We start from the raw sequence: 19,873 nt of genomic DNA, 5'->3' as shown, positions 1-19,873 counted from the left end.
GCAGAGAAAATAACTTTTTTCACATTAAATCATATTTAAAATGGCATCTAAAGTTTCTTGGTCTCCCTCCAGAGAAATGAATTATTAACCTCGGTGTGTCATGTGACAACATATTGTGCAGTTTAGGTGTAAAGGAATGTAATTTTTAGGTGTTTGTAAACATGCACTCACTTGGTAGAGACACGCCTTCACTTGAGGGTCAAAAAGAAGTTTTCATTTAAATAATTTAAAAGGTTTATCATATTTTTATGTTCACAGTGGATCATGTGATGTGTATTTCTATTTCCAGTAGCAGTAGAGTGCAGTAGTTGCACCTCTAGAAGCAGACTCACTGACAAGGGAAATGACGTGCAATGAAAGTCCCAGCCAGAGAACAACACATAAAGTAAATGTAGTGGCCATTAGAAGCAGCTCGCTATGTGCGTGAATCTGAAGTAGGCTGGTGACAGTGTGAAACCACAGACACCTCAGCATCTGCTTCTGCTTCAGTGGTTGCAATGATGAGACATCATTCAGATGTGAAGTTGTCCATAATCTATAAATCTATGTTATTACGTTAGTCTGTACACATAACATATTTGCCTGTGAGAGGGTTCTCCTCCTCTTGTTTTGGGGGGATAGTTTCCCCTTATCCAATCCAGATGTCTAAGGACAGAAGGTGCTGATTGTTGCAGAGAATGTAAAGCCCACGTGAGGTAAATTTGTGATTTTAGACTGAATATATAGATTTTAAGCTGACGATTTGTCTTGAGATCAGGTTGTTTGGTGGGTTGATGTTTGCCTTCTCATTTGCTAGTGTCAGGTGGTCTTGCTACACACACTGACCTGTTGCATTATTTAGTACCATGTTGTGACGTTAGGGAGTTGGCCATGGCACACACACAACTGTCTTAAGTACAGGTATGTGTAAAGCCCTATTACCCTCATTCTGCTCTGCTTGTACCTGTTTGAATCTGGTCTGCCTCTGACTTTTTAATATGCTTTCTCTGATATCATGTTGGTGAAGGGTGGACAACTTGGACGGTGCTGTAGTGTTGTTGGCTTTCTGTGTCAAGGTTTGGAAAATTAACATGTGGGCATGGATCATGGAGGACATCTGAATGGCGGGGCACATGCTTTGACATGTTATTACCAATGTGTGAGTATTGATAAACATGCACATATTGGAATACACATTCTTACATGCTCATAACCCATATGCTCCACACACAACAGGTCAAGCCTATTTACACACACAGCCATGAAATTAAAGAATAGTTGCATGAAACAAACATCGAGTCTACAACCAAAACACATCCAGCAAGTCTAAATCAACATCATATTCATATTGAACTAATCTTGTTCATTATTTTAGTCTGCAATGGCAGTTCACATTCCAGTATCTCCCCATCTTCCAGAAGGGGTGTTTATATGCTGTATACCTGAATATAAACAAAACTGCTCTGCTTGTGACATGTGAAATAGATGCCTTCAGTCGCAGTGAGGCTTTAGTACACAGTATCTTGAACTTCAGTTGCTTTCTCATAATTTTGACAAGTTATACAATTCTTGCACAAACCCAGCTCTGCAGTAACTCCATTCTAAAGAAAAGAGTTAACAAATATCACAAGATGTTTATTTTGTGTCAGTAGCATTTGTTTCTCAACTCTACAGTCTGGAAGCCCCAATGGAAAGAGCTCTATCACCTTGAGATTTAGAGTATGAGGGTGGGAAAGAGAGGTCTAACTGACCAGAGGATCTAAGGGGTCTGGCTGCAGAAAGAGGCATATTTGAAATCTGAGCTGGTGCCAGGTCATAGTTATTTAATTAAAAAAATAGTAGAATCTTAAAATTTAGTCAATGCTTAACTGGTAACCAGTGACCAGTAGATTAGAAATGTGTGTTCAGGACATTTGGCTTGAGGGGGAAATATACACACACACACACACATAAATATATATTTGTGTTATCAGCATAGCCACGTTAAGGGCTGCTATGTTTTTGATGTTTTATGGCAGCAATGTGAGATAAGGACATGGCCCAAGATAGAACCATGCAGTAAACTGCAACGGTTGATGGCAAAAGAAGAAGATACGTTTCCTTATTGATACTGATATATGTTTTAAATATGAAGCAAACAAGTTAAGCGTCGTGCTTTCAACGCCTACAGCATTTTTGAGATGTTAAAAGAGTATGGCATGGTCTTTTTAAAAAAATACTTACTTTTTAAAAATTGAACAAAGGGACATGAGTGTGAAATGACTCAAAACTAGGAAGTTAATCGGAAACATGTACAGCTTATACAGCAAATATATGTTCCATGGAAAGCTTTTCTGTCCCACTGACTTTCCATTTAGTATCATAACAATCAGTTGAAAAAGCTTCACTTGTGAAGCAGAAAATATCAGATATGATTATACTGTATGTAAACTTTGCAACTGCAGGCTCTGACAAAGCCAAATGCCAGCAGCAGAAGTACACAGTGTACAGTGTGAATCACCATGATGCCATCTGAAAATAAATAGAAGACTTCTTGAAGACACAAAAAGATCTGTTATTACAATTTCTAGCACAAAAAGGGAAGCATCATATAATATCCGCAATGATTTTGCAGTTTTGTTTCTTGTTTCCTTAATATTGATGCCAAAGGCATCGTCCGAGTTAAACATTTCTCTTGATGTCCATTTAGGGCCTTTTTTGTTAATGGCTCAACCAACCAGTTAAAACTCCTTAAGGCTATAGAATGACAGACACTCTTGTAAATGCAAGTACAGGTTATTCTTTACTTTAGGTTTTAGTGTCCTTATAGGGATTGTTTTAAATACATCTAATTTAAAAATGATTGAAGTTATCTTTTAAATGCAGTACCAACACCAGGGTTCATCCCATGATCTCTGTTGCCTTCTCACTCACACAAGCGCATACACACACCCTTGATATATATGTTCAGTGTGATCCAGTCATTGTCTCAGAGTTGGTTGAGAGCACAGTGCTGATTTTCTGTGTAAAGGCTGTTAAAAGACAAAACATTTCTAAGAACTCTGACTCAGCCAGGCTCGATTGCCTTAACAAAACTTAACTCTGTGAGACCCAAGGAGTGTCCCACAGAGACACATTTGCTTCAATATTATTTTTTTCACATTACTTTTCATTTGTTTTACATCTTGTAGTATGTAGAATAACACTACATGGAACGGAAATGGGAAATAACAAGAAACAGATATTCCTATTAAATGTGAACTGCAGTTTAAATGTTATTAACCACTTAACCCTTTCTCTGTGCACTTTGGTGATATTATTAAAGCAGAAGAAATTGATTAAAATCAATTAATTATGTTCTTATTTTTTTACATGTTACAGTTTGTAAACATTTTTTTCAGCACTTTTAAAACATTGTGAGAACATGTTCTAAGTATAGAGAGAGTATTTTCCAAACTTGAATCATTTATGGAAATGAGGAAGAATGTTGAAAAGGAAAACAGCTTACTGTCACAGAAATCAAATGACTTTTGTGAGCCATATAGAAAAGTGAAACCCAAGTTGTTTTAAGGATCTCTCCTCCTAACAATTTGCAGATATTCTTATTTATATTTGGTATGCTCCAATAGAGGAACAGTCAAAAACAAAACAAAACAATGAAAGCCAGGAAAATGAATAAAACAAATGTCTTCCTAACAACATTTCAAAATGGGCCCACTCAGTGTAACAGTTCTGCTTTATCAGAGGTTTTAGTGTCATGCATCAGAAGTGTTGTGTTTTATAGGAAGTTGACTTGGGTATGAGTGTCCTCTAAAGGCAGCGAGATACAGCTCAGAGCAAGTGGGTGTCCATTCATTGAAGGTTAATCTGACTGACATGTACAGTGTGTGTGTGTGTGTCTGGTTAATATTTTGTAATGCTTTAAAGTAACAAGACAAAAACTTGAGCTACACAACGTATGTTTAATTGTTCTTTAAAGTAAATCATTTAAAAGCATACAGCACTATCTTCAATAGAACAACTCACATCTTAAACAAGTTAAGTCATCATACACAGTCACAAGCCAAATGCTCGATAGCCAGCCAGCAGTTTATGTTAATAATGCTTTGTGTTTTACAAATCTGTAATATATTTTATGTTAATATAATTGCTAAATATATGTGTCAAACAGGAGTGGAGAAGTAAGTATAGTATTTTCTTCAAGAAGTACAAAGTGGATCCTTAAAATTGTACTTAGAGTACTTGAGTAAATGTACTTTCTTGCTTGACATCACTATTTTAATTTGGAAGTGACAGTCACTAACAATGTTCTAACCTTTTGATATTCAATTTACATAATCTTATAAACAATATCAAAAGGTTCAGTGACTTTATAAAGAGTGTTATTTCCTTAGTTTTGTTTAATTCTTAACTTATACTAAAAACAGCACATGCATATAACTTACATTTACAATCAAAATTAGTTTAATGGTAAAAGTGTTTAAATGAGCAATGTATAAGGAAATACTTAATTAATTTCTGATGGTCATTATGAAACAAGCGTGTTAAACTGTTTATCTCCGATAGCCTGTACTGTGAAATTCATTACAGTAGATGTCTTCACTTATGTTGAAGTTTTGATAGTCATTATCGTCTTCGGCATCGTCATACTGGGGACAGGTCTCAGTCTCCTGCTTGGACGTCCTCTGCTTTGAGGACATTGCAATGTCATGATTTACATAAATCTATAAAAAAAAAAAAAATTAAAAGACGTGAAGATTGTGACTTTCCTCAGACAATCACTAACACATGTTGTAGATAAACAGATTTCAAAACCCACTGATCAGTTATTGTTTCTCCCATAATAAGAATTAAGCCTAAAATGGTCCAACAATCAGTTACTGTAACTGGTTAGTTCATTTGTGTAGTATTATCAAAGAGCATAACTTCCTGTCATGTAAAAACCAGATTGTTTATGAATGTGAACTTAAGCGTACATTTTAAGAGTAAAGCTGAACTAAATCTACAGCCAAGAAGTTTCCCAGGCAACCAGAGAAACCAGTGTTCATATCTTTGATAATATCCTGATTCTTAAATGCCATAATCAGGTCAAAATGATTTGTTTTCTTTGCCAGATATGCTCAACCTGTACAGAGGTCTAATCTGCAGTGATATCTGCTGAGCACAGTTGTGCTTTTACGTTTGTACATCAGTTTTGTTTTAATTAATAGGTTCGCCTGATCCACACATTCAAATATGCGAACAACAGAATCTGTGGTGCACTTTGATATACTTTACAGCTGCTTGTTGTAGTGCCCACTAGCACATATTTTGAGTTCTAAATTCTTACATCTGCTTCCCCCATCACTTCCTCTGCATCTGCAGCCTTGGTTGTCGTTCTGGGCAATTCGACTGCATTTCCTGGTAACACAGCAAAACAAAAAGATGAACAGCTTGTTTATACGTATGTACTAATGTATATTTGTGCATGGTTCTTTTTCTGGGCATACATTTGCTTTTGAAAACATACCTTGAACTTTTTGACATTTGTATTTACAAACTAAGACCAAGACAATTATGAGTATGGGCAGTGCAACAGCAGGGGCTATGAAAACCACAGACTGAAAAGAAGCCACATCTGAAAAAAAGAGAACAACGTAAAAAAAAATCATTTCAAAGAAGAGACATTAGCAGCTTACTCTCTATTTATGTATCATCACCATTTTTAACAGACAGCAGAAGAAATAACACCAGATACAGTTCATTTTTAATATATACATTATATTTTATTAATAATATTAAAATATTAAATATAGTTATTATACTATTATTATATAGCATATAATAATAATTATATAACTATATAATTATTTATTATATTATAGACATAGGGCTGGGATGCGAAAGTCTCCTGGCTCAAATTCCCGCCCTTGCACCAAGTGTGGCCTTCAGCAAAACACTGCTAGCTCCATTGTAACATGCAAGTATGTGCAATGTGGTCAATGGGGAAAATAAAGCTTCTCTTCTATAATATAGCTGCTGGATTATCCCATGTATGTGCACACAGCTGATTTGTCACTGAGGAGCACTTTGTTTTTCTTTATATCAGTTAGCAGCATTGCAGTTGCGTTGCTCTTTTCATATTCTTACCTACTGACAGTTGAATCTTGTTGTAATTTCCAGCTCCTCTCTGAGAGTCTGAAACACACCAGTATGTCCCAGCATCCTCTGCTTTAAGCTCTTTGATTGTCACAGAGAAAGACCTGGAGGAGATGTCATCTTGCAGAGTGAACCTGTGCTCAGTCTGGTTTGAGCTGCTTGAACTCATCACCATATCTTTACAGTTTCTGTGACTATCTCCCTTACAGAGGAACTTCCTGTTTGTTTCATGTTGTGGGGGATATGGACACTGCATAGTTAGTGGACGTCCCACGGTGCCGCTCAGTTGATTTGACTTCACACAGCACCACTCTGTCACACAGGAGGGTTGAGCAAACTGATTTACGGTAGTAATAGTGATAGTGATTTGCTACAGAATGATGAGGTAACTCTGTGACCTCTCACCTTTGACTTCCAGCACAACAGCAGAGAAAACATCGAGGCCAGTGCTTCTCTGGACACCACAAAGATACGACCCAGAATCCTTTTGGGTCACACTGGTAATGGTCACTGTGAAGCTTCTTGACTTGTCATCAGTAAGATTGAAATGGCCATTTTGTCTGTTGTTAGAGGTGACTGCTGCCTGCTGCCAACATGTGGATGGCTGGTTTCCTCTGCAGATGTACTTCAGGTTGCTCTGGTACTGAGACTCATATGGACAACTGATGGACACTGAACCTCCCTCATAACTTTGGACTTTGGTGGAATTGTTACAGCATCTGTTTTCTAATTACAAAACAGGGACTGTCACATGCACCGTCACTAGCCACAGAATTGTCATTATATAGAAACACAAACTGTGTCAAACTGGACGTCCGAGCAAAGTTTTCTGAGAATTTGGAACCTTGTAGCATGTGGCCAGGGCATGATAGAAACATTTGTGCATTTTATGGGTTAACTTTCCTTATGTATTGTTAATAAGGAGCTGTGAAAGCTTTGTCACCTGTTTGTCAAGTTTTATTCCTTTAGTCATTTTTGAATTGTGACCTCTCACCTTTGACTTCCAGCACAACGGCTGAGAAAACATCAAGGCCAGGGTTTCTCTGGACACCACAAAGATACGACCCAGAATCCTTTTGGGTCACACTGGTAATGGTCACTGTGAAGCTTCTTGACCTGTCATCAGTAAGACTGAACTGTCTGTTTCGTTTGTTGTTAGAGGTGACTGCTGCCTGCTGCCAACATGTGGATGGCTGGTTTCCTCTGCAGATGTACTTCAGGTTGCTCTGGTACTGAGACTCATATGGACAACTGACGGACACTGAACCTCCCTCATAACTTTGGACTTTGGTGGAATTGTTACAGCATCTGTTTTCTAATTACAAAACAGGGACTGTCACATGCACCGTCACTAGCCACAGAATTGTCATTATATAGAAACACAAACTGTGTCAAACTGGACGTCCGAGCAAAGTTTTCTGAGAATTTGGAACCTTGTAGCATGTGGCCAGGGCATGATAGAAACATTTGTGCATTTTATGGGTTAACTTTCCTTATGTATTGTTAATAAGGAGCTGTGAAAGCTTTGTCACCTGTTTGTCAAGTTTTATTCCTTTAGTCATTTTTGAATTGTGACCTCTCACCTTTGACTTCCAGCACAACGGCTGAGAAAACATCAAGGCCAGGGTTTCTCTGGACACCACAAAGATACGACCCAGAATCCTTTTGGGTCACACTGGTAATGGTCACTGTGAAGCTTCTTGACCTGTCATCAGTAAGACTGAACTGTCTGTTTCGTTTGTTGTTAGAGGTGACTGCTGCCTGCTGCCAACATGTGGATGGCTGGTTTCCTCTGCAGATGTACTTCAGGTTGCTCTGGTACTGAGACTCATATAGACAACTGATGGTCACTGAACCTCCCTCATAACTTTGGACTGTGGTGGAACTGTCACAGCATCTGTTTTCTAATTACCAAAAGCAAAAGGAGCTGACAGGACTGTCACATGCACAGTCACTGGCTGTGGAACATTAATGTAAAGAAAACTACAGCACATCTCTGGCAAACAGGAGGTCTGAGCAAAATTATTTGTGAATCTATCATCATGTTAGCCTGTGTCCAGGACGTGATAGAAAAATCAGTGCATATATGTTATGGTTAAGCTTTCCTTTCAATATTTAAAATAAAATAATAATTACTAATAATTATAAAATGATGCAGTCTTTGTCAGTCTTGGTGAGATAACTTGATTATTTGGTCATTTTTATCTTCAATGTATTTTACAAAAATAAAAAAATCAGATTGACAGACTAAAAAAATGTTTGCTACAGACTGATGAGGTAAATCTGTGACCACTCACCTTTGACTTCCAGCACAACAGCAGAGAACACATCGAGGCCAGTGTTTCTCTGGACACCACAAAGATACAACCCAGAATCCTTTTGGGTCACACTGGTAATGGTCACTGTGAAGCTTGTTGACCTGTGATCAGTAAGACTGAACTGTCTGTTTCGTTTGTTGTCAGAGGTGACTGCTGCCTGCTGCCGACATGTAGACGGCTGGTTTCCTCTGCAGATGTACTTCAGGTTGCTCTGGTACCGAGAGTCATATGGACAACTGATGGACACTGAACCTCCCTCATAACTTTGCACTGTGGTGGAACTGTCACAGCAGCTGTCTGTCAGGTGGTGTTACAAGACACAACACTATATAGTATATATAATCAGCAAAAAAAAAAAAACACCTACTAAAATATGAATTTACAAATAACAAGTAGCATTGTAACATCATTGTAATAAGGGGAAAATATATCAATGTATAATGTGATAAAGAAGTGCTTAGTCATTAATGCCTCAAAACTCTTCCTAATTTAGTACTTTTTCCACCACTGAAAATAAGTTTATTTTTCTGTGGACTTATTTTCACAGTAAATTCTCAGGCACTTTACTGTTGATAACTATAATAAAATATAAAATTTTACAACATGTTGAAACAGTGTATTTACGTACCTCTTACTACCTCCAGTTTGACTTCAGTGTAAATATCCTTTCCAGTTCTGCTCACCCCACACCAGTACTTTCCAGCATCCGCATAACTTAGATGAGAAATGGTTGTAGTGAAAACACGATTCAATTTGTCATCACTGATGGAGTATTTGCTATTCATTTCTGGTGTTGTAACCAGAACATCCTCATCGTTACAGTCGTTTCTGCACAGGTACTTGTTATAGGACTCATATCCTGTTCCATAGGAGCAGGGAACTTTAGCTTCTTTCTTTTCATATCCAAAAACATGGATCAACTCTTCTGCACTGGTCAAACAACTCAGAGCAACTGCAAAGAGAAAATAACATGTACTGTTACAGAGAAAACATCTGGTAACTAATCAATCATCATCTCAACTTTTCATGATTTTGAATTGTATATGCATGAAGGTTCATGAAGCCTGTCACTGAACGTACTGAACACAGTGTGAATTCTTGTGATGTCTATGATGTCACCTTTTACCCTACTTATAAATAAAACCTGTTGCATAATAACATTACCAAAGTTACGAAGTGTGTGTCATTCTGCTATAAGCTTCTTGTATTTGCATAAATACAGGTAGAATGACTTTATTTCAAAGTACTTACTGGAGAGGATGAACAGGAGGATCTGAAGACAGCACATCTCTATGGTATAACAAGGAAACAGAAACCTACGAAAGAACTTCTTCTAACAACAATACCACACCCACCAACCAATATATTCTAACATGAAAATCTTCATTCCTCTCACTTCTGCTTTTTAATCACCAAAGATTTACTAATATTACGCTTTTAAACTGTGGCCTCCTCATTTATCTAATTTCCTGATATCTAATATGTATTTGTAAAGCAGGAAAAGATGATATTTATCCCATGTTAGTGACACTGAATGGGTTGGTACAAAGAAAGCAAACTTAACTTAAATCAAATTAGAATACGAATTTATATTCTTAATACCCGTAGACTACGACTTCCTTCAGTTTTTAAGTGATATATGACCTAAATAGTCTTCAGCTGTTCACAATGTGGCCACCAAGGGGCACTCCAACATTTTCCATTCACACTTCACAGTTACAGTACAGGCATGGGGGCAACTAGACAGTAACTGGCACACTATAGTCCACGTAGCTGTTGTTTGAGTAGAATACATTAAAAGGAAAGAGCCTATACTGCAGTTAAAAGTGCAGCAGTGTGTTTATAGACAGCTTTCTCAACTGTTATATATTTTATACTCTGGACAACCTGTAGTAACCAGACATACTTAAAAGCTAAAATATTATGCCACCATTTAAAACTACTAACCCCACCCAGTTCAGTGCATTATAAAATGCCAATGATGGTCAGTGTGGGTGAAAGCATGCGTGTGTGTTTTCCCTGAGCTCGGCCATTCCCTCGACTCCAGCTGACCTCTCAGCTGTGCCACTTGCATACTGCAGCACAAACTGTTTCCATATCTCACACACTCTCACGCTGAAAGGTTAACATTAAGAACCCTGGGCAGAGGGATAAGTGTGTCCTGAATTAGTGAGGATGCCAAGGCATGTAGTCTGTTGCCAGGGGGTGTTGGGTGTTGCTACAGTGGGTAGAGTTTCTGATGTGTGGCCTGTTTGCAGGTCGGCAGCGTGCAGGACGCGTGTGCTGTGTCCGCAGTACAAACAAAGACAAACACACATACACTGAAACAGCCAATACTGATTATGAATAGAGGAACTAATATTTAGGTGTCTTTAGCATCTATCTTCAACATTTGAGTTATGTTTTAATATCTCCTACTATATCTTACAATTTACCTTCCATTTTTCACAGATCCGTTTGAATTGTCTTACATAAGAAAGTCATTAAAAGCTATTTATATGAAGTACTAACACTATGAATAAAAACTTTTGATTAGAAAGCTTCCATGACAAACTGGAGCCACGAGGTTTGAAAAACATCAGGGAAGGTCTAACAATAATATGCCAAAGACTTGCATTTCAAGAAGCAAAGGATCAAGTGTTTGATGTAAAAATTACTTCACAGCCTTTGCTGCTTCTCTTGTGATCAGTCTTCTCTGAAACTCTTTATGAGTAACCCCAGATTTCTGTGGGCAATACAAAGGCCCTGCACGGTACGTTAACTTGAACTGTATGGAGCTCTGGCATATTTTTCTCCCTCCCCTGTGGTAATGGCATTCGTAATGTTAATTTCAGGATAATGATCAAAATGATGTAGTACCGCAGTGTGTGTGTATGTGTGTTTGTGTGAGGAGGGGTGAGGGTGGGGGGCATTCCATCCATTTTTAATCTTCCTGCGGAAAAAGGGAAAGCAAAATATCAAAAACACACAACTGTAGACGGAAGGTGAGGTGTGTATACACCCCTCTAAGGTCATTCAGGTCATCCCTCCACCCATCAAACCTTAATAGTCTCAAACATCCATGCATTAGTTTAACAGGCATGTTTGTGCTGCTACTGAGCTACTGCTGCAATTTGGAGCCCTGCACTCTAAACGCCTTCTGTTTGGACAGAGTTTAGGCTTGTATGATAATTCAGGCCCAGAGGAGTCATCTTTCATAAAACTCAAGGGAAGAACTTTGGCACATTAGCTACTAAACTGGACTGACTACTGGAATGAATACTCTGGAAAATAGAATTGCTTTACCTTATTTCAGCCAGCATCGAATGAATGTGTGTACACACACGCACACACAGACACACACACACACACAGGGAAAGGGTATGCCAATCAGAGCAGTGCCTCGTCAAAACTCAACAGGGGTAACGACGCCAGCACTGACGCACTGCTGCCTTACTTCCAGCCAATGAACACTCTTAATGGTTTTCTCTTTTGAACAGATATGTGCATAATGTTTCCTTGTTTGCATGAATGTGTGCCAACATCAGTATCTTTGCTCATTCAGTTTTTTGTCCTAGTGCTTTACTTGCCTGTTAACAATGTGCACCCAATCACACAACAGAGGTTTGTTAATACAGTCATCAGGACATACTAGGATATTCACACACAGGCAGGGAATTTTTTGGATCCATCAATTAAAAATGAAATAGAGAAGCAGGCATTTATTTTCTGTAAATATAAAGACCATTTGTATTCCATAGCAAAACACACATACTTGGTACATAAAGACTCACAGAGCTGCGTACTATACACTTCTGTTCGAAGAAATTTACAGAAAGCTTTTTACAAAGCAAATGTTCATTTAGAAAATGATCACACGAGCAGTTTCATCATGACAGTAAAGCTTCAACTGATTTGGCACAAATTTAATTCAAGCTCCTCGTTCATTCGTTCATTGCCTCACACATCATACACACATTTACACACACAGTTTATATGTCCAGTCAAACGGAGACATTTCACTTTAGGCAGTGCCCTGGATACAAAATGTTTTGTTCTGCTGTAAAGTATCTGTAAAGTCGCAGAAATAGTATGTTGCTCATCACTGACAGCCTCACAGATTATGTTACTCCATCCTCCAAAGTTAGGCTTTTTCTTCTTTTTTGGCTTCCTCACTGACTTTTGAGAAACGCTCCACCATGCTTTTATTCAGAGCCATTAAGATGTCTATCAGTCAGTATTTATTTGACAGGGGTTAGTTCCTGCTTTCTGTGCTTGGACGTACAATCTCACAAAGTCCTTGTAGCGTGGTGCACAGCCAAGCCAGGCTTCACCAAAATAGACAGAACCAGTCAAAAGGTACTCATCTCCTCCAGGATGGACACCACACTGTGCAGGAACAACCACACGTCCACTCCAGCGCCGCCCTCTCCCTCCACCCCATGAAAACACCCGGCCCTTCTGATGGAACAGCCGGCTCAGGGTCACCAAAGCAGACGAGTGGTCATTAGTACCGGACACCACACCTTGGAACATGCCACGTCCCACTGCGGAGAGTGTAACAGAACAGATAATGAATGAAGCCTGATTTAAAAGACGGTATTAAAGAAAGACTTTGTTAAAACAGGCATCACCCCATCTTCCTCTTACAAAGCACATTGCCATAAAAATTATTTGAGGAGTTGCTAGGTAACATTTGAATGTATTGATTTCCAGCATAAAAAAATGAAAGTTGTTACATGTACATCTTTTAGTCAGTTGACAACTGCCCATAGTTATAATACTGTCACAGTTATTAAATTCCCATTCAGTAATTTTGAAAAATCTACTAATATGTTTATTACTTAAATTAACTTATAAATGTTCTTTTACAATAATAAAAAAGTTGGTTATACTTAATTAACCTTTTAGAGATCAAGGCAAATCATGTTCAATGTACTATAGACTTATTAAGCTATAACTTCAAAAGATTTACTTAAAAATGCCATAGTTGAAACCACTTGTAAACAAATCATTACCAGGTTTTTTAAGTTGAGCCAACAAACTGCAAACTAATCAGTTTTGCTTCAATAGCCTAACTGGCTCTAGTAAGTAGACTAGTTAATAATGGCTCATGTTAAGACATTTAAAAAGGTTAGACAGGGTTCTGCATTTAATATTAACTGTGCTGACATTATAATGCCATGTCATAGCATCATTCTAAAAACAGAAACTAAACTACTGTTTTAATGTGCATGTGTGCTTTTGCGTGTACTTACCAAAGTCACTGGTGCAAACAGCCATGAGGACCTCTTCATCTGAACAGGGTTTACACGTAACTAAAATGGAAAACGTAGACAAACAAAATGTTAAATACACCAGCAATAGAAAGTGGAAGTTCTTTTATATGATCCATTGTCTTTCCTCATCAGTCCATCCTTTAGCTTGTTTCAGATGTTCAGTCTGTTTCCTTTTCTCTAGTTTCCCCTTTATTAATGGATGTTTATAAGGCATCAAATGAAATGGAGAGAACGTGAATGAGAACATCAGGTGAGGGAGCAGACATAATTACAGAATTACCCCGGGACCTTGTCAGCTATAAAAACAGCTATAAACAGCACCCAGACACACAGACACAGGTCAGGACAGGCTTTCTTCTGTCTTGTTAGGAAAGCAGACCAGCCACCCTCTTCACTCACTGCTCCTCCCCTTACCAGACCACTTTACTAATACGGGTGGGCTACCCAAAATTCCCTGCTTCAGGGGGGCAATCTGTTTTTGATTGACAGCTGAGAGGCGATTTGGTGACCCTCGTGTCTGACCCCAACGAGACCTTTTGATTGGCCTGCTTGTTTTCACAAGTCTGACTGAGAACAGCGAGAGAGCAGAAGTGAGGAAGTGGGGGAGGAGAGAGTGTCAGAGGGGGACAGCATCAAAGTGAAATGAAGAAACAAGGGTGAAACAGTAACATGGCCTTTTGCACACATAACCCTTTTTTACGCTCAGCTCTTGTGTGTCACTTTCCATTTACGTATGTGAGCTGTGTTAGGCATGAGAAGTTTATAAAAACCAGATAACACAGATAAGTCACAACTTAAATTTACTTGAGTCAGTTAATGTAACGAAATCAATATTTCATATATGAAAGTTTTTCAATGTTATATTTTCAAAAAGAGGTTGTCAGGAAGAAATGTATTGAAGCTCTTGGTTGTTTGGTGCAGTCAAGTGCACCACACAGCAACATGTATAATGCAGCACAACAGCCCCGTCTGCTTTAAATATTTGGTGATTAAGTCTGAAAACTTGTGACAGACCACTGTGTCTGTAGCATTTGGCCTGACATTTGTGTAAAGAACCAATACTTGTGAACTTATGTGTGACCACTGAAACTCAACAATTTGACTGGAGGAACTGTGAGAGAAACTCCACATGCTTGTGAGAACAAAAAATGGAAGTGTGCATTTATTTACCTAATCCAACTTGTAGGTATGGATACATGTGCGCCCCAGGCCCCCCACTGGGCACCAGCTCATACTGAAAAGCCGTGATCCTCCGGCTGATGTCTGTCTGAGGGACCGCCTCAACAAACAGAACCCCCTCTGCCAGTCTGAAACAACGCACTCTGACCTGAGCCTGGTCCTGCTCTGCCAGCAGCAGCTTCAGATGCCCAGCACGCTCCAGATACACATGAGAACCCTGAAGCAGATGGACCAGAACAACACATAATCAGAATTAGTAACTCACTAAAACAACATTCATACTGAACTGTTAATTTTCTGAATAGAAAACCTGCTAATCATCCAAACTGATTGTAAGTTCATTCCTTAAGTAGCTGTACCTTAGAGTATGTGTGGGGTTTGATGCACACGTGGAGATCTGCCATGTGTCCTGATGAGGGCTGAGTGTTGGATCTCAGATTGACAATGATTGCTCCTGTGGGGTATAGCCATTCAAGAGACCCCTGGGAGCAGCGTAGGTAGACCTGCTCCACATCTCTACGATGAGACTCGTGGCTCAAACCACTACAGACGAGAGACCAGATTTTCTTAGTTAAGTCTCAGAGTAATATCAAATAGCCTAAAGTTAACCAAATGACCAGCAACCAACAACTGGAGAAATTAGAGAAAACATAACCCTGAAATAATTTATCTGAAAACATAAAATCTATAATCGGAAGCAAAAGCACCTAAGTAAATAGCAAACATTAGGGACGTTCTGATTTTCCAGCATTCACTAGAGGCAAATCTGGTGCAGCTGCCTGCCCACAAGTCTTCGCTTTGGACTGATGGAATTGATCGGAGTATTACTCAATAGAGGTTTGATGCCAGTGTGGAGAACAGGCTTTCGTTTTTATGACCTAGGGACTTGGAGGAGTGATCAAAGGCGCCATGGCTGTGTTTACCTAAGATAGGAGCTGGAGCAGAGACATTCCTCTGATCATAAATTCAAGGTTTCGATTGTTCTGTCAATATAGACGCCTTTTATTTAAGCCAAATATTGTATAACTATAAATTCAATATTGTATCTCAAGGCCAAACTAATGCACCTCACGTGATATGTTTGAGTCATTTTGGGAATTATTTCCTTTCTGGGGAAAAGGTTTAATAAAGATGTTGATGTGGATGAATGAGCGTACGTCTTCTCGTGGCCTCCCTGATGATTACAATAGATTTCGATTAAACATCCACGAGGCTGTTTAACGCACTGAGGCGCCAGTTCAAAGACACAACCTCCGTCTCAGCTTTCCCGTCTCGCCCGCATCCAGGTGGATTCAATTCAAACCTACTAAAGTATTTGCATTTAGACGAATTGGGTTTTCTGTTGCTCAGGACAGCATCACACTGTGGCCTTACTATATCTGTCTAGATTTGAGACTTATAAAAGCGATACTCACCTCCCCCGCCAGCTACACTGGTCGCTGGAGTACTGGGCCACCGCCCGACAAAGGAGCACAGCTGTGATCCAGTGAGCGGCCCACGGTCGGAGCATGGTGGCCAGCAGTCCGCCTCGGCGCTCACCGGATCCAACACACCAGACCTGCCGCGCGCTCTGCCGCTCGCAAACCGCACCGATCCACGAAAATATCCCCGAGAGCTCCGTCCAGCGTGCGCGGGCTACATGGCGAGCTCAGCTGAGGCAAATGCTACGGCCAAGCCAGAAAAACATGTTGACAAAAAGTTTGTAGACCGGGCGGCGCGTGCAGGCGCGCGCACGCAGCAGGACCAAAGAGGTTGTTTGAAAAGTTGTGCTGGCGGGGGGCGCGTGCCAGCATCTGACTCCGCTTGAGTGACACGCGAGTGCCCGCTCCAAATCACTCCCACACATAGGAGGGGTGAGCAGAGCCCCGCAGAGCCGCGAGGTCCGATCCCAGCCTGATAACACACCCTCAAGCCTGTGGACACAACAATACGAGCCTCACCGTTCACTAAAGCTCGCGTTATGATGAGGGAATATCCGGTTTTAAAATATTGTTCCCAATGAAATGTCTCCTTGCAGACGCCTCCATTTGTGCTGCCAAATGACTTTGTTAGGCAACAATGTGTTGCGTAAAATATGGAGCTGATTCAGTGAACGTAGCATCGTGCAAATCTGTAGCTACAACTTCCCCAATCGTCCACCAAAGCTTCTGCCATCAGCGCCCAGCTATTTAATACTGTTAATAATAATACTGTAATCATTCCTGTCTCTTATTCCCTGGCACACTGAAGGCCCTGACACACACACACACACTCAACGGCCCTTTGCCGCTTTCTTCCCGTGAGAAAACAGTGGGAAAGGCAACATGTTACCGACTCGTCACATTCCCCTGGACAGTCCGAGCAATGTAACGCATCTTGAGAAATACCGACACCGCCCTCCCCTCACCACCACCACACACACGCGCTCCCACGTCCAATCACACACACACACACACACACACACACACACACAGTGCTCATAGATTGTCTGTGGCGATACGAACTTCCACCACTGTTTAATATCAGGACTGATTTATGGAGCCATTCATTTCAGTTTTATATAAATGTAATTATATGACTTATATGACAGAAATTATATAACAATGCTATTGTTTCCTAGTCGGTTCATGAAAGTCATTAGGGGGATTATGAAAAATCCCTTTGACTACTTTAACCAGTTACATGTCTACTAGTATCCATAACTGAAAACCAGTTAAAGGAAGTTGGATTTAGTTTTGAGGCTTTAATGATGTAGATCCACTGGTCTGACAGTCAGACCTTCTAGTACAATAATAGTACAATGATAACAATTCCCTCTTCTTACAATAAAAAGAGGGAATTATTATTATTATTGTACTTTTAAAACTATAGGTCCCCATCATTTAGATGCAGTCTCAACATAAACACAATGCAAGTACGAATCTGCAGGGGAGTCTGACCTCAGTCTAATACTGCCACCCCAGAGGAAGTTGGTGCTGCTGATGTGCTATTTGACCTCATGTGCTCCTTCACCATGTGAAGTATTTACAGAGCAGCAGAGCCTCTGAGCCTCTCCCCTTATTCCCCTGCCGTCACCTGCCTCTTCTCAAGGGGCCTGACACGAGGAACGCTCCATCTGTCCACACACTGCCTCCTCAAGGACCTATAGGCACATTCCTCTATCTCAGACTACAACCTTCATGACCTTTATTTCCTCGGTAGTTGTGAGCAGCACACTCTCTTTTTCAGGACCATTTTTTCATGGGGCCTGCATGAGTGGCTGTACCAAAACATTTACGAGGTCAAGTGTCTTGCTCAAGGGAAGCTCGACAGTAGTTGTTGAAGAGGAAATGAATGTAAATGTAACACACATCACATACGACTTCACACTACAAAGGTAAAGAGCAGAAACTACAGGAACAGCAATTAGGAAAAATATGGCGGCTTTTCTCTGACCAGCCTTCACAGAAATTATACATTCTTTCGGCATAACAACTTCATAGGATAAAACTGATCTCAGTAGGTCAGATTCTGGTCTTCGCTAAATTTTGTGAGCTTAATGCACTTTTGCAGTCTCTCTCTCTCTCTCAAAAACACACACACACACACACCGTGAGTTTTCTTCATTTGAACACACCCAAATCTTATCTCTCTCTGATCATCTGCACTGCCAGAGAGCTGCAGCTGCATTAGTGTGTGGGTGAATTTTCTTTTATATACGTTGCAGGTTTATTTGACCAGCAGGGAAGGGCAAGCAGGCTCCAGGGTCAGTGTCATTTATTGTGTGTGTGTTATCAGTTCGGATGTCTACAAAGACATTAAGTGTAAACAGTGAGTAAAGCTCTGTTTACTCTGTTACTGACTCTCTTTCATGGATTCTCCATTAGAGACTCACTCTGATCATATACCAAGTACTTTATCATGGGGGCAGAGTGGCTAGGAGAGACAGGGTGCATTTCGAAAGAGTGTGGTCTTGCTAAAACAGTTTGCTTTGGCTGTAACATTCTAAAATATATGGCGTCCATTAAGTGGACATTTATCCAAAACACCTTATAGCTCTTTGACTGCCAACCTGTAACAGACAGTGACGAACAGAGGTGATACATGTATTCGGTGTGTGTTATAAAAAAAAAAATTGGGATGATGGAGTAAAAAGCAAAAAATAAAGTAGACACAACACTTTTGATACCGATTATAATGCAAATGTGTGTTCCTAATCCATTCTTGAAGGTGTACGGAAGCTTAAACAATCAGTTGATTACCTGGTTAGCTGACTGACAAGAAATTATTCGATTTTGACAACCATTTATTTTATTTTTCAACCAAATATTTAGGCTATGGCCTGTTCCAACATTCTTAATTGTGAAAATTTGCTGTTTATATCATTTTGGGTTTTAGGTCTTGTCAAAAAAAATGTCTGTGGGGACTTGCATGATTTCCCCATGCTTGCATGGGTTTTCTCCGGGGTACTCCGGTTTTCTCCCACAGTCCAAAGACATGCATGTTAGGTCAGTTTGTGAATCTATATTGTCCATAGACATCAGTGTGAATGTTTGTCTTTCTGTGTATGTCTCTCTGTGTCGGCCCTGAGTTAGACTGGAGATTTGTCCAGGGTGTACCCCACCTCTAATCTAATGACAGTTGGGATGGGCCCCAGTCCCCCACAACAGTGATTTGGAATTAATGATTAAGATAATGGATGGATGTATTTTGCCAAAGGTACAAACGTTTGGCTTTTTATTGAAAAAAGAATGCAAAACCTTCTGTCCTATTTCACCTCTGTGAAGGGGGCAGCTGCATTTAAGTGTTTGCTTGTAAAAAGACAGTGAGGAAAGAGGGAACCAGGTGAAGACTAAGTGCTCAATGGGTGTGATATTTTTCTCAGCCTCTACTCAGAACTGTACGGTGGGTGGCAGAGGTCTGAGGTTTTCACCTCAAAACTGACTGTTTGGGCTGACTCAGGCACAAACATTCCCGCTGTTTATTAAGCACAATTTTTTCTAATATGGTACAGTGATGCTGAGTGCGTGATTACTAACAAAGGTAGTGAAAATAAAACTTTGG

The 19,873-nt window shown here is 39.9% G+C and overlaps 2 protein-coding genes across 4 annotated transcripts; both read right to left on the bottom strand.

Annotated features, from left to right (window-relative positions):
- Positions 1-3,900: 3,900 nt before the first annotated feature.
- LOC137124303 (polymeric immunoglobulin receptor-like) lies at positions 3,901-9,771 on the bottom strand. Of its 3 annotated transcripts, XM_067499155.1 has the most exons (10): positions 9,666-9,771; positions 9,043-9,366; positions 8,394-8,711; positions 7,680-8,000; positions 7,091-7,411; positions 6,502-6,822; positions 6,088-6,408; positions 5,468-5,575; positions 5,288-5,358; positions 3,901-4,682 (listed from the first exon to the last, which is right to left on the bottom strand). In XM_067499155.1, the coding sequence occupies exons 1-10, from the start codon at positions 9,700-9,702 to the stop codon at positions 4,512-4,514; spliced, it is 2,313 nt and encodes a 770-aa protein (XP_067355256.1). In that variant the 5' UTR covers positions 9,703-9,771; the 3' UTR covers positions 3,901-4,511. The 3 variants fall into 3 exon arrangements, with proteins under 3 accessions (XP_067355256.1, XP_067355259.1, XP_067355258.1); XM_067499158.1 differs by lacking the exon at positions 6,088-6,408; XM_067499157.1 differs by lacking the exon at positions 7,680-8,000.
- Positions 9,772-12,100: 2,329 nt separating this feature from the next.
- On the bottom strand, positions 12,101-17,164 carry metrnlb (meteorin like, glial cell differentiation regulator b). The gene is made up of 5 exons (XM_067498326.1): positions 16,267-17,164; positions 15,211-15,394; positions 14,843-15,068; positions 13,652-13,711; positions 12,101-12,940 (listed from the first exon to the last, which is right to left on the bottom strand). The coding sequence occupies exons 1-5, from the start codon at positions 16,359-16,361 to the stop codon at positions 12,624-12,626; spliced, it is 882 nt and encodes a 293-aa protein (XP_067354427.1). The 5' UTR covers positions 16,362-17,164; the 3' UTR covers positions 12,101-12,623.
- Between the last annotated feature and the right edge of the window lie 2,709 nt (positions 17,165-19,873).

This window comes from Channa argus, chromosome 3, assembly GCF_033026475.1.
Source record: "Channa argus isolate prfri chromosome 3, Channa argus male v1.0, whole genome shotgun sequence".
Taxonomy (NCBI): domain Eukaryota; kingdom Metazoa; phylum Chordata; class Actinopteri; order Anabantiformes; family Channidae; genus Channa; species Channa argus.
Note: the sequence above shows the minus strand (reverse complement) of the source record. Positions and strands in the feature narration are given on the sequence as shown.